Source organism: Chanodichthys erythropterus, chromosome 11, assembly GCF_024489055.1.
Source record: "Chanodichthys erythropterus isolate Z2021 chromosome 11, ASM2448905v1, whole genome shotgun sequence".
NCBI lineage: Eukaryota > Metazoa > Chordata > Actinopteri > Cypriniformes > Xenocyprididae > Chanodichthys > Chanodichthys erythropterus.
In genome coordinates, this window is record NC_090231.1 from 48,226,915 (window position 1) to 48,241,641 (window position 14,727).

Consider the following 14,727-nt stretch of genomic DNA (forward strand, 5'->3'; position numbering starts at 1 on the left):
TGAAATCAGAGCAACCTTAGTAGATCATGTCATCAACCATGGGTTGACAATGCGTGAGGCTGGACAGAGAGTGCAGCCAAACTTGAGCCGTTTTACTGTCGCCTTTGTCATCCGGACCTTTAGACTGGAGAACAGGTATGTAACCAAAATTTCATGTAGTACACATGTAGTATACCCCATGTCATAGTGTATCAGTTGGGTGACACCTGTTTACTTAGTGTATGACATCAGCCATTCATGAACTGTACAAGTTTCCTGTACAATGTACTCTACTGTGGGGGAAAATATTTAGGCTGCATTGTCCAAGCCCTATATATATTTTTATTTTATTTTTTCTAAAGGACTGAGAGACGACACCATGGTGGAGGAAGGGGCCAAATGTTCACCGGGGTACAGGAAGCTGCCATTGTAAACTTGGTTTTGGAAAATAATGAAATCAGATTACGAGAAATTCAAAGCCACATCATCCAAGACAACACCTTATTCAACAACATTCAACGAGTTAGTCTGTCCACATTGGCTCGCATTCTCAAGCGAAACCAAATCAGAATGAAACAACTTTATAAGGTGCCGTTTGAGAGAAACTCTCAAAGAAACAAAGAGTTCAGACGAGCATATGTGGATGTAAGTACTATATTGACTGCAGCACTACACACAACATTGTTTCCCAGTGTACTGGATAACACCATATTGAGTGATTTTCGTTCTTTGTTTTCAGGGAGTACTGGAAATGGATGCTCATGCAATCCCACATGAGTTCATCTTTATAGATGAGGCTGGGTTCAACCTAGCAAAGACCAGAAGAAGAGGGAGAAACCTCATTGGCCACAGAGCCATTATAGATGTTCCTGGCCAACGTGGTGGGAACATCACAATGTGCGCTGCCATCTCCAATATGCATGGTGTCCTCCACCGTCATGCCAAACTTGGACCATACAACACAGCCCATATTCTCACATTTCTGGACAGACTTCACAACATTCTCATACCACCAGAGCGTATGAATGATGCAGACCATCAAAGAAACCGGTACGTTGTAGTATGGGACAACGTGAGCTTTCATCGTGCAGCCCCAGTCCAAAACTGGTTTGCTGACCACCCAACATTTCTCGATGTCTGGCAAGGGAAGATATTGCCTGTGATGTTGACGAGGCGTTGTGGCCAGACCCGGCTGTGCGGCAAGATGCTGCCTAATTATTTTTCTTGCCTTTTTTTTTTTTTTTTTTTTTTTTTAATGTAATATATTTTTTTTCAGAAATTTTCTTTTTCAGTTTACTTTTTTTGTAAGAATATTTTTGTTCAGTCCCATGTAAATATATCTGCTGTGCTTATGTTGTACTGACTTGTTTACTGTAGTGAAGGAAAAAAAATAAAAATGTTGCAACAGCATGTGTGTGTATCTGCAAATATTCCTGTGCATGTGAACAATCTGATACATATTTTAGTATTATGGCAAAGCATACTAAAGATGGGGGTGCTTTTCATCATGCCCAACAGTGTGTAGGTGGTTAGGCAAAAATCTGGTAATATGAATGAAGTGTGTGCCATTTCATGCAAAAGTTTGATTTTGATAATGCTCTGTGTAGTTTCGGTTGCAGTGCTTCATTTTGCAGGATATATGAGGTATTTTGCAGTTTGGGTGTGTGGTTTTGTGAATTGTGTTAAGTGTTTTGATAAAACCAGACTAGTTTGAAAAATTGTGTGTTAGCAATTGGAAAAAACTGTAAACTGCAAAAAGCTTTTCTCTTTTGAACACCAGGAGGCAGCACTGCAGTGGAAATGCTCACTGTGACTTCACAAAGACATACTGTAGACCCAGACGTGAATGAATGTGTTATTCTCTTACTAGACACCCCGTGATGAGATCACTGGCTCGCAGATCTGCTCCGTGCTGCTGGGCATGTTTTAGGATGGAGAGGGCTGAGTCTGAAGTGGGATTAAGACCGCCCAGTTCCTCTAATGTCTGGCAGTACTGCTCCAGTCTCTGAATGGGAGTGGAGAGACACTGAGGAAACGGAGGAACAGGAACAAGAGAGGAAGACAGCTTTGACTGGAGAGAGAGAGAGAGAGACAGACAGACATACAGATACTGATTAAATTAACAGTTTATCATTTCTCATGTCAAAAAAAAAAAAAAAAAAGAGGCACAAATATCAAAAACACATTTGCCATCCTGTGGGCAAAGACAGTAGTGCAACATACTGTAAACTGTTCTACAGTATGTTGAGCCACGCATGGATAGGTCAGATTTATGATGTTTGATTAGTCATCCAGTACATTAAGCAGTATGCTTTAACAATATTTCAAAAGATAATAGAAGTAATTATACAATTACATAAAGATGTTTAAGTCCTAATTGAGTGGGTAAAAAGCACTCTAAAATTCAGCTAACTGCATTTAAGTGCATTTAATATAAATTTGAACTATAATATGTTTGCATTTAATTGCAATTAACATGCATTTAAGTACCTGAAAACATTACATTCAGCTCACACTTAATTATAGTCTTACAACATATAGTATTTCCATAAGTACTTATTTTAAACGTATGCTAAAGTATACTTTTGTTTCAAAAGGGCAGGGCATAAACTGGCATTCCATTATCCCATTATTTTTTACACAAATCTCATGTTTTTGTAGTTAAAACTATTAGATATGTGGGAAAAACACTAACTCATAGCATAGAAAGTAGGTAGTTTAGAACACATTCAGGACCTATTTTATACTCTATTTGTGGAATGTGCCATTTAGACACAGCTAAACCTCTGTTACATGTCTTCTGATGGCATATAAATAAATGAAATTAAAGTACGTTATGTCATTATTGGTTTCTCACCCTGAAGAAGTCAGCAGCCTGACTGATGAGCAGAGCATCCGGCTCAGGTCTCATACGGATGTAGTGGGAATACAGAAAGAACTGATCCTTCTGTGGAGCAGAGAGAGTGTCCAGCATGAGAGTCTAAGTATTCATATGGATACATACCAACATTTAATAATTCATAACATTTTTGTTAATATCTCAGATGACAATTAACCTTGTATTGGGGTGTTTCTTCAACTTTTATAGCCCAGGGGCTGTTTTTTTTTTTTCTTTAAAGAAACGTCTTGTTATATAAAGATCACATTAAAACTTGCTCCCCCCCCCTCCCCATTTGCTTTTTAGTTTTTCAAAAAACTTAACATTTCTTCATTTATTTTTGCTTAACTTTTAAATGTTTTTAATGTATAGATTTTATTTTTAGCCTTCCTAATATAGCTGTTATAATATTAAAATATGAAAATCCATTATTTCAAAATAATCATACATCATTTGCATTCATTTATATGCAAAGTACGACTGTTCCTCAGTTGTGCCATCATTTACAACAACAATTTTGAGTATGTTTATTTATTAATAAAACAAAAGAGTCAGGTTTTTAATTAAACCACTGTAGTTTATTGGATTGTTTTTACGCTACCTTTATGTTCTTTTTAGAGCCTACAAGTTTGGACTCCATTGACTATTTTTAACTGTTATGATCTGTTTAGTTCTGTTTTATTATGATGGTGTTTTGGTATCAGGATGTGCTACCAATGCTATACTAAGATTAAAGGGTTAGTTCACCCAAAAATGAAAATTCTGTCATTTATTACTCACCCTCATGCCATTCCACACCTGTAAGACCTTCGTTGATCTTTTTTTTTTTTTTTGGCGCACCAAAAATATTCTCGTCGCTTTATAATATTAATATTGAACCACTGTACTCACATGAACCGGTTTAAATATGTTTTTAGTACCTTTATGGATCTTGATAGAGGAAATGTCATTGCTCCCTATGAAGGCCTCACGGAGCCATCGGATTTCAACTAAAATATCTTAATTTGTGTTCCGAAGATTAACGAAGGTGGGCTGCATCCAAAATATCATACTCTCTGAGTAGGCACTTATTGTAAATAAATAATTACTTTTGCTACCACTAAAAGGTGTGTTCTATGTAGTATGAATATGTGTAGTATGAATATAATCCATACGCACTACATTTGCCATGTTGTCATTATCAGTTGACCTACCAGCGTCAGTTGCATCACTTAGCTGTCATTCACAAATCCTCTTCCGTGGCCTCATGGGATAGTAAAGTGTCTTTTAACTTTATAACTTGTTAATTATGGATATTTTTCTTACATAAATGCATCGCTTTGCTTCAGAAGGCCTTTATTACCTCCCTGGAGCCCTGCGGAGTATGTTTATGACAGATGAATTAACTTTCTTGAGCTTCATACTCGGTCGCGTTCACAGACATTAAAACGCTTGGAAATGCGTCAAGACATTTATTAATATAACTCTGATTGTGTTCATCAGAAAGAAGAAAGTCATATACACCTAGGATGGATGGCTTGTGGATGAGTAAAGCTTGGGGTAATTTTCATTTTAAAGTGAACTAATGCTTTAACCATTTCAGTCATATCTGTCTCTTGGTGATTCTATGGCCATCTCTTGCCATAAGCGAGAGACTGACCATGAATTTTCATGGCAATTTTTCCCCAACCCTCCCCACTACATGGCTTGCATTCACACCTATGGACAATTGAGCATCTCCAATTTACCTATACTGCATGTTTTTGGATTGACTCGACCTTCTTGCTGTGAGGTGACAGTGGTCCCCATTGAGCCACTATACCGCCCATTATAAGATGTTACTCACATATTTACTGAAACAGTCGGTCTGCTGTAGTGTCTGGGAGAGAGCGCCCTCCATGGCAGGGAGGAGTAACTGTGAGTGGAAGGCAGAGAGGCTTTTCCAGTTACTGAAGAGTGACTCTGTCTTTCCTCTTAGTGTAGACGGGACATCTGAAGATTCCAGGAGGGGCAAGTAGTTTTCCTCCACGCCTTTAAGAACAGCGACATACTGCCTCTCTGTGCTGACCAGTCGACACCACTGTAAGTAGAGCTTGCTGTGATAGAGAGAGATAAAGAGTGAGGAAAAGATGTCATTAAAAGATTAGCTGACCTATAAACACGGTTTAAATGAGATTTCTTCATGAAAATCCTTTATGATAACTGATCTTGGAATGCATTATTTGTCACTGATCTTATCCTCTCCTGTTGTTTTAAAAATTCTTTGTGTTGGGGTCAAATTGACCATTGGTTTCTATGCAATTTGCCAAAAATTGACACTATTAAAAACACTAAAGATTAATGTAAAAACCAAAAAAAAAAAAAAAATTCTATTGCAGCTTGTCAGAGATGAAAAAATATGTGGACATTTTGTGGAATTTCCTTTTTTTATGTTAGGGGTCAATGTAATCAACATATTTTTATGTTCATACACAAAATAAATTTTTTTTTTTATTTATTTTTTTGTCATGACTACTTGTAGTGACTATTTGCACACAGAGGTGCAAACAACTAAAACTAACTATAATTAGATCTAACACATAGGCGTAACTTGACATTTGAGCTTGGGGGTGGATGCCAAACCAACCGAGTGGAATTGGTCAGTCACACTTTTAAATACATTTTAGCTTTTCTATAGCAAACTTACAAATTACCATTCAAGTGATTTTACTGATTACATAGAACAGCAGTAAGCATGAGGTTGTCATGGCAACCAGATACATCCACCCGTATTACTTGCGCTACATATATTTTTGCTGCGTTACCAATAAACACTTTGAAAATAATGCACTATAAACATGTTTATCAACAGAATCACAAAGTAGTCTTTTATTAAGCAAATCAAGGAGTGAATTACTCACCCACTGCTTTAAAACACATATCTGTTGGGCATGATAAGCACTTCATATTTAGTAAATCTTACTGAAAATGACAGATTAACTAGTTTATATTCTATAATCTATGTTTAAATTTTGTTCCATGTACACTAAACAACTTCTTCATCTGACTTTATTTTGGTTATGTCCAGATTTGTTTGTACGTTGTAAAAAAAAAAAATTGAAAAAGGAATGTTTGATTAGGTTTATTAATTCACAAAATAATAATTTTAAATATATTAAAGTGCATATTTACTTTTGAGTTGAAAATATTATTAATAAATAATAATAATAAAAAAAAGCTACACTCTCTCAAACCCTTGCAAGGGAAATATGGGTTTCACACTAAGAAACAAAAATATCCTTTCAAAGATTTTGTTGTTGTTGTTGTTTTGTTTTTGACTGTGGAACTCAAATACATGAAGAAACAGCAAAAATCCTATTTGGATGATTCAGAAGACAAGTCATCAATTTCGAGTAAACCTTGATTCTTAAAGTTCTCATGTATTTCATATTTTAGTGTTTGACAAGCTATAATAAATGTTTTATGGCTTTTACTTAACTCTGTATATGTACAGCCTTTCCAAAATACATCTATGTGTCAAGACTTTGAAAGCACATTTATGACCATAAATGAGAAAGACAAAAATTCAAGAAGAAATAACCACTCTAAACAGTGTTTCAATCAGACTGAAAATAAAATGCAATAGGAGGGAACAATGTTTTAGACATTACCATTATGTCTTGTGCGACATGTGGCAATAACACAAAATAATAACACAAAATGAAGGCTTTTCAACTGACAGCCCAAAAATTAAGATGTTATTTAGCGCTTTAAGGAAAATCCTCATAAAGTAGTTTGGTCAGGCGAATTTTGAAGATAAACTCCTCTCATAATTTATTCTTTTTTAATGCTCCTCTCATCATTTATTCTCATAAATTGTAGGAGGTTGCTATGAGATTGCTTGGGTATTGTAAATGGGTGCTTGATTGTTCTGGGTAGATCCCAGGGCATTGTTATGTGGTTACTTGGGAGCCAATTTCTGAAGAGAAACCTGCCACGAACACACCTTTGTGCAGTTGCTCCTGCTCTCTCCACCCCTGTCTCTCTTTCAGTGCGACTGAGAAGTACATGTTGGCGCGTGAAGCCCGTATGATCTGCCACTTCCTTACTGCTGACCTCCACTCCTCTGATGAGCACTCCTCCTCCTCCAGCAGCAGGATCCCTCCATCCTGGAACCGCTGCTGTCACTCCCGCTGTAAGGATGGAGTCTGTTAGAGCCCGACGGCCCAGCCAGGATAGTGGAGAAGACTGTCCCGATGTGGACTCGGTGGGTTTAGACACAGCGGCTGAACGGCGTGGGGCCAGCAGAGCCTGAAGGTCAAAACTGGGATGCCGCTTGCGGGGGGGTTTGGGAGGGAGTGGTGCATCTGTTGGCTAAAGCAGAACAACTGTATGTAATTATTTGTTTAACATAAAATCAATGTGGCTGGCTGGAAAGTAACTTTTTATGACATAGTACATGGTTTAAATCTGTCTTAAAAATGTCCTAAATATGTCTTGATGTTATATGGGGTTGCTATGCAGTTGCAAGGGTGTTGCTAAGTAGTTTCTAGTTTGTTCTTCTTAGTGGTTCCTAGGGAGTTGCTAGAGTGTTGGCGTTTGGTTGCTTTAACATTGCTATGATTGCTATGCAGTTAACATAGTGTTCTTGATTGTTCTTATGGGGTTTATGTGAGATTGCTTGGGTATTTTAAATGGTTCTAGGGTGTTTTGGGTGGATCCCAGGGCATTGCCGTACAGTTGCTTGGGTGTTGCTATTCAGTTGTTAGTGGGTTCTAGGTGTTTGCTAAAGTATTTCTATATGATTGTTACTGCATTCTAAATGGTTCCCAGAATGTTTCTATGTAGTTGCTGGGGTGTTGCTATGCAGTATCTAGGGTGTAGCTAAGCAGTTTCTAGAGTGTTTCTAGGTGGTTGCTAGGGTGCTGTGGGAGGTTCCCATGGGGCTGTCAGACAGTTACTAGAGAGTTATTTTGCAGCTGCTAGGGTATTCTACATGTTTGCCAGGGTGTTCTGAGTGGATCCTAGGTAATTGTTATGCTATTGCTAAGGTGTTGGTATGCAGTTTGTTTTGGGTAGTGGCTAGGTTGTTGCAGTTTGGTTGTTAAAGGGTTTGTTCACCCAAAAATGAAAATAACATAATTTATTATTCACCCTCATGTCGTTCAACACCCTTAAGACTTTCGTTCATCTTCGAAACACAAATTAAGATATTGTTGATGAAATCTGATGGCTCAGTGAGGCCACTATTGGGAGCAAAGCCATTCAAACTCTCAAGGTCCATAAAGGTACTAAAAACACATTTGAAACAGTTCCGTGGATCTATCTTAATATTATAAAGTGACAAAAATACTTTTTGTGCACCAAAAAAACAAAATAACAACTTTTCAACAATATCTATATTATTTCAAAACACAGCTTCATGAAGCTTCTGAGCTTTATTAATCTTTTGTTTCAAATTAGTGATTCAGATCACCTATCAAACGGCTAAACTGCTGAAATCATGTGACTATGGCTCTCCAATTCACTGATTCGATTTGTAAAGCTCCAAAGCAGTGTTTTGAAATCGGCCCATATATATATTGTTGAAAAGTCTTTATTTAGTTTTTTTGGTGCACAAAAAGTATTCTTGTCGCTTTATAATATTAAGATAGATCCACTGAACTCACATGAACTGTTTCAAATATGTTTTTAGTACCTTTATGGACCTTAAGAGTTTGAATGGCTTTGCTCTCGATAGAGGCCTCACTGAGCCATCGGATTTCATCAATAAAATATCTTAATTTGTGTTCGGAAGATAAACAAAGGTCTTACGGCTGTAGAACGACATGAGGGTGAGTAATAAATTACATTAATTTCAATTTTGGGTGAACTAACCCTTTAAGGTGTTCTTGATTCATAGGGTGTTGCTATCAAGTTGCTAGTGTATTGATATGCAGCTTTTAGGGTGTTTCTGAGAAGTTTCTAGTGTGTTTTGGTGGTTACTACTAATTAGTTGCTGGGGTGTTGATATGCGGTTGCTAGGTCATTGCTGTGTGCTTTGTAGGGTGTTCTTGGCGGCTGCTAATATGCTGTGGGAGGTTCCCAGTGTGTTGCTTGACAGTTTTCTGATGGTTTATAGGGTGTTCTGGGTGGATCCTAGCCTGGCATGTGGTTGTTAGGGTGTCTCTATGCAGGGTGTTGCTAAAGCGGATACTATGGCTTTTTTCTTCAGTTTCTAGGGTGTTGCTAGGCAGTTTCTTGTGAATTCTTGGTTGTTACTAAGGAGCTGCTAGATAGTTGCTAGGATGTTTATGTTGTTTAGGATGTGGTTGCTAAAGTGTTGCTGTGTGCAGTTTGCAAGGTGAGTTCCTAATGAGTTGCTGTGCAGCTGCTATTTTTGCTGGGCATTTTTGCAGCTGGGTATTTTTGCTGGTTGCTAGGGTGTTCTGGGTATATCCCAGAGCATTGGTATGCAGTTGCTAGGGTGTTGGCATGCAGCTGTTAGGGGTCCTGTTGGTTGCTATAGTGTTGCTGGAGGTTGTTAGAGCTTGTTAGAGCTAGGTTCCCAGGGTGTTTCTATATAGATGATAGGATGTTGTTAAGTGGTTGGTGGTTGATAGGGAGTTTCTAGATAGATGTTAGGATGTTGCTTGGTGGTTTTCTGGGTGGTTTTCTCAGTGTACCTTTCATTGACAGGAGTAGCAATAAAGTTTACTTTTGACACATGACTGCAACTCTAAACACTAGACTGCAATTCTAAAACACTAACATTTTTTTTGGCTGGGTGCAACAGATTTTGCAGAAACTTTCCCCCTCCTGGATTCAACCCATCTTTCTTCTTCTCCTCTCCAATCTTGAGTGTTGAGCAGTTTTGTGGTCGGAAGAGAGACGCCAGTGAACCCCAGGACTGCATGCCCCCTTCTCCTCCTCCTCCTCCTCCTCCTCCAGGGCACCAGTCTGGCTCGATTTCACCCTCTAAATCCCCCAGGCTGGATGTGCTGGGCGCAGGAGTCCTCCCTCGTCCCCCGATGTCCTGCTCCTGACCCGGGGCTGTAGACGAGCCTCTTTCCGCCTGCAGGATTCGGCTCTTAAACTGAGCCAGTGTTTTCTGGTAGCGCTCCAGAGTCTGGGACCAGAGGTCCAACAAAGCCCCTCCACCCAGATCCAGTGCAAGAGCGCGAGCATCCTGGAAACGTGATGGAGGGATAGGAGGGAGAGAGGAGAGAGGAGAGGACGAGGAAGAGGAAGGAGAGGAGGACGACACCACATCACACCACTGAGATGCCTGCAGGGAAGGAATGGAGATTTAGTCATGATCACTGGCATAAGTGTGTGTATGTAGGAGTGAGTTGCCAAAAATGATTTCTATATATGGGGATTTCTATATATTCTATATATGGTATATATGGGATCCAAACAATTGAGAACACCTAAGAAAATGCTTCTACACTGCAATAAATAAATAAATAATTTTAGGTGCAGTCACATTAACGAAATTTCAGAGATATTTTGCGGCCAAGAAAGGTCCATTGTCAATAATGTTTCACCCTCACTCGAAATGTTGATTGTGCAGATTCCTATTGAAAGGCCTGGATTTTGCAGAGTAATGATAAATGTGACCAAACCTTCAATCAGTATTTTTACTGGAAAATCTAAACATTCTAAAAACTACATAATTTACTGTAAGATAAATGTTATAAGACTTGAATTAAAGTTGGCATAAAGCAGAAATTGCAAGCGATTTAATAAATTACTTAATAAATTGGTTTAACTTCAATTAATAAAAAATGTGTGGCATTGCATTGCAAGAAGAGCCAGTTATCTGATGTTATAAAGGTATAAAGATCAAGGTTAAAGTTATTTATTAAAAAAATCTATGAGTGGATGAATCACATATAAAAAGAGCTGGAACATGCATTCAAACATTTTGATTTCATTCCGACTGTAAGTTTATTTCCCTTACCAGTTACCACATTGGCAAACAGTAAATAGTTTAATAATTATTCCTGTTCACATTAATATGAGATCCCTCTGTGTATTTGTTTGTGCTTTACTTCAGTAAGTGTAGACAGCAGCCGTTGTGTGTTATCCAGCTGTGTCCAGCAGTCCGACAGACAGTGAGACATGTCTCGCACTTTTTCCCTTATTGGAGGGAGTTTGTCCAGGACAGCTCCAAGACCAGACCAGTCCAGCTCAGACCAGCTCTCCACCTCTGCCAGCAACACCAGAGTCTCACTGTGAAGCTCCTATAAATGCACACAAATGCAAACCTAGCTGATCGTTTCAAGCTGCACCTGAGTGGAATAGGCTAGATAAAATAACAAATGTGTGAAAATGAGAAGCATCACAGATCATATATGAAAGCCCATTTCAGTTGTAGCTGTCACTGACCATAGCAGAGTCTCTGAAGCTCTTGAACTTGTGCTGTTTGAGTGACAGTCTGCTGAGAGACAGAGGAGGGTGTTTATAGTCCTCTAGCTGCTCCTGTATGTGCTCTATGTCTCTCTCACACTAGAGCGAACACACACACAGAGGGAGAAAGAAACAAGGAGTCAATGTCATATGTGATGAAATACATGTATCAGGACTGCACAATTATGAAATAGTAAATGTTGATTTTTTTTTTGCCATTAGGAAAGGAATAGTTCACCAAAATAAATAAATACATTTCTATCATTATTTACTTATCATTTACCCTCATGTCGATCCCCATGTTGCATTACTTTCTTTGTTCCATTAAACACAAAAGGAGAAATTTACTAGTTGGAGTGTTGTTATTGTTAACTAAAACTATAAACTAAAACTATTAAAATTTATTTTCATTGAAAAAAAAAAAAAAAAAAAAAAACTGAAATAAAATATAAATATTAGATGAAACATGCAAAATTGCCTTGCCTTGGCAACTAACTGAAGTAAAATAAGTTGAAGTTAAAGTACTGAAATTAATATGAAAACAAAAATAAATTAAAGCTAAGTGTAAAAAAAATAATATAAATTACAAAACTAACAGAAGTTTTAGTAAAAATACTAAACGTTAAGCTAAAATGACAACTGATAATATATAAATAAATGCTATTTCAAGAGAGGATGTTTTCATTGAGAAAAAAAAAAAACAACCACAGCCATTTCAGACATATTAATATATTATATAGTGCATTTATGGTCCTTTTCATTTTCATGTTACCCTTTCCTTTAATATAATTTACATCATCAGTGCATGCCATTTTCTTAATGAACACATCCAAAACAAGCTGTTCCTGAATGACTTTATTGCTGTCATATGGTCTCATATGAGTAAATCAACACACTGCCTAAATGGTCAGCATGGTTCCCTTAAAAGCTTACAAGACAAAACAGTCATTCAAAGCAAGCGAGCGGCACGATGCGTCACAACTGGAATGCTCCCATTATAATCAACAAAGCTGCAAGTTTACACAGATTCACGTGACTGTTTGTTTCACCAGTTCAGCATGAGTTCATTGTTCTGCACTCTCTCGAACATTCCCATTATAATCACCAAAGTCTACACTGCAAAATAGTTCAACTCCAGGCCTTGAGAGTTGAGTTACAATCCTAATCAAACACAGTTTATGGCATATGCAAAATTTTTAATCAAACACAGTTTATGGCACATGCAAAATTTTTCATTTTGGAATTTATTGAATTTCATTCTTTTTATTAATGTATTTTATTAATTTTTCTTTTTATGAATCATATTAAACTTTTCTTCATTCTAGTCAGTGATAGCTATGTATTCATTTAATCATCATTAATCATTATATTCTTTATGTTGCATGATTATTCTTTTACATGTTATTGATTTCTTTAACCATCCACATACAAAGTTCTGGCATGAAACTCTAGATGGCACAGACTAATAGGTCCTTTAACACACCTGCTAATTAGCACATCATTATCTATAGGTCACAGATGATTGGTTCCTGCTGCATTAGTAGCCAATGTGCTTTTGTGCTTAATCTTTAAATACATGAGTTAGCATTGCTTAGTAGCACAGCGTGCTTCAGAAACCCTCCATGTTCCCCAGCTCCACCTGGATGCTATGGTTATTTATGTAAGCTATCTTGTACAGCAGCAGCATGTCGTACTTGCTCACAGCAGCGTGTCGTATATGTATTGGCAGTAGCAAGTCCCGTACTTGCTCTACAGCAGCAGCAGCAATAATCAACAGCAGCAGCATAGCAGATCTATTCCGCCAAGACCAAATATATCTACATTGTCATATCCATTACCAATATACTCTGATATGTTTGATTGTTCTCAAATGTAAGATCTTTGGCTGTAAGACTGAGGGATTCATCCTGTTGACCAGGTGTGTTTCCATCAAAACTGATTACTTGAGGTACCTTGGTACAAAAAAAATCTCTGCAGACATTAGATAATGCAAGATCTGCAACATTCTCTTAAAGGTTCTAAAGGTGTTAAAACCACAATTGCTTATTAAGTTATTCAATGTGTCTTACAAAGACCACGGTGACCTAATAAGAACTGCTAGGGTACATTTTGTTGTGAGTGCAAGAGAAGTACAAAGAACTTCAATAGGTACTTTCCCTAGTCCTTTGTTACGCTATCACAGCATAAAAAATGTTTAGTTTCAGAAGACTCAGGGCTTCTTCTTCTGCTTCTTCTTCCTCTCCTTGCATTCTGCAAATATCTTACTTCTTTCTTTGAGCCTTTCTTTCTATACACTGATCTTCACAATCTTCATCTGTTAGATAAAATACTTTGGATAATAATGCTTTGCTTTATCTCAGAATTTATTTTACATTACAATTGTAATATTTACATGATCCATTTATTTAGTTACTTTTTCACTTTATTTAATAAAATTTGTTATTCCTTAATCAAATTTGATCTCTGACATAATCATTGCTCTTTCACCAGTTTAACAAGCTATTGAAGGTCTTCGGAATTACTTGAAAAATAGAAGCAGGTGTAATATATGTCTGTTTTTTCTGTCTGATGGTCTACCTAAAATAATTCCTAACATCTACCCAATTAATTAATTAATTAATTAATTAATTAATTTGACAAATCTACTCTTTATCCTCACACATACAGTACCTTGTCCAGTTTATCCACAAGTGTAGCCAATCTCCCCAGTGCTTCGAGGTCACGACCCCTCTGATTGGACACACGCACCAGCCGATGAAGCGCATCATCCACACTGTCATATAGGTTAGAGGTCACTGCTAAAGCAGCCCTAAAAGCAAAAAGCTTGTAATGTAAGCAACAATCCAGATTGAATTTAATTGAAACTAAGTGAAATGTGAACTAATTGTACAGTATTATTATTTACTCTCTCTCTATTCTATTCATACTTGCAGTCTGGTGATTTCTGCGCCAATCCTGATGTCCCATTGGCCAGACCTGCCAGCCAAGCTCCGCCCCTCTGCTGCAGCTCTGTCAGCCGCTGGTCAGTGAGGATGCTTGTCATTAACTGTCTGTGTTTGTCAGCGCTGTGGGGAACATTCTACAAGTGAATAGAATTAGTTATTAGTCTAATAAACTAATCTGTCAGCATCTGCATAGTTGTTGAATATAAAATATTACACAAACAATTAAGTATTGTAATACACTTTAAGAAGACAGCAAATCATATTGCCATCAAATGCTGCCTAACCTTAATACTGTCAGGTAGTGGTTCTGTGTCTATAGACTGCAGTGCGTCTCCCAGCAGGGTGAGGGCGCATTCACAGCGCTCAGTCAGCTGCTCCAAACTCTGTGCAGAGCATTAGGAAGAGCATGTTAATCTGCTGCAGATGTTGAATAAGCCTTGTGGTAATTCTTAAAACGTTTAGATTTAAGTTTATTGGTCCTTTTTATGAGTATAACTTAACTCTATTTCTAAACATAAAATATGTTGTGTTGTGGGAAAGATTCTAAATATATTTAACCAAAGTGCTAAGTTT

The 14,727-nt window shown here is 37.5% G+C and overlaps 1 protein-coding gene across 4 annotated transcripts in view; it reads right to left on the reverse strand.

The window, feature by feature from the left end:
* Positions 1 to 14,727, reverse strand: part of arhgef40 (Rho guanine nucleotide exchange factor (GEF) 40) — a 59,526-nt gene that overhangs the window by 26,840 nt on the left and 17,959 nt on the right. For 3 of the 4 annotated variants that reach the window (XM_067399925.1, XM_067399922.1, XM_067399923.1), the window contains exons 12-21: positions 14,439 to 14,537; positions 14,137 to 14,288; positions 13,880 to 14,018; positions 11,189 to 11,308; positions 10,852 to 11,043; positions 9,567 to 10,082; positions 6,822 to 7,189; positions 4,683 to 4,932; positions 2,837 to 2,926; positions 1,847 to 2,050 (exon numbers count right to left, since the gene is read on the reverse strand). In XM_067399925.1, the coding sequence (XP_067256026.1) occupies positions 1,847 to 2,050; positions 2,837 to 2,926; positions 4,683 to 4,932; positions 6,822 to 7,189; positions 9,567 to 10,082; positions 10,852 to 11,043; positions 11,189 to 11,308; positions 13,880 to 14,018; positions 14,137 to 14,288; positions 14,439 to 14,537 (2,130 nt within the window). The remainder of the gene's footprint in view (positions 1 to 1,846; positions 2,051 to 2,836; positions 2,927 to 4,682; positions 4,933 to 6,821; positions 7,190 to 9,566; positions 10,083 to 10,851; positions 11,044 to 11,188; positions 11,309 to 13,879; positions 14,019 to 14,136; positions 14,289 to 14,438; positions 14,538 to 14,727) is intronic. The other variant, XM_067399924.1, reaches the window with a different exon arrangement.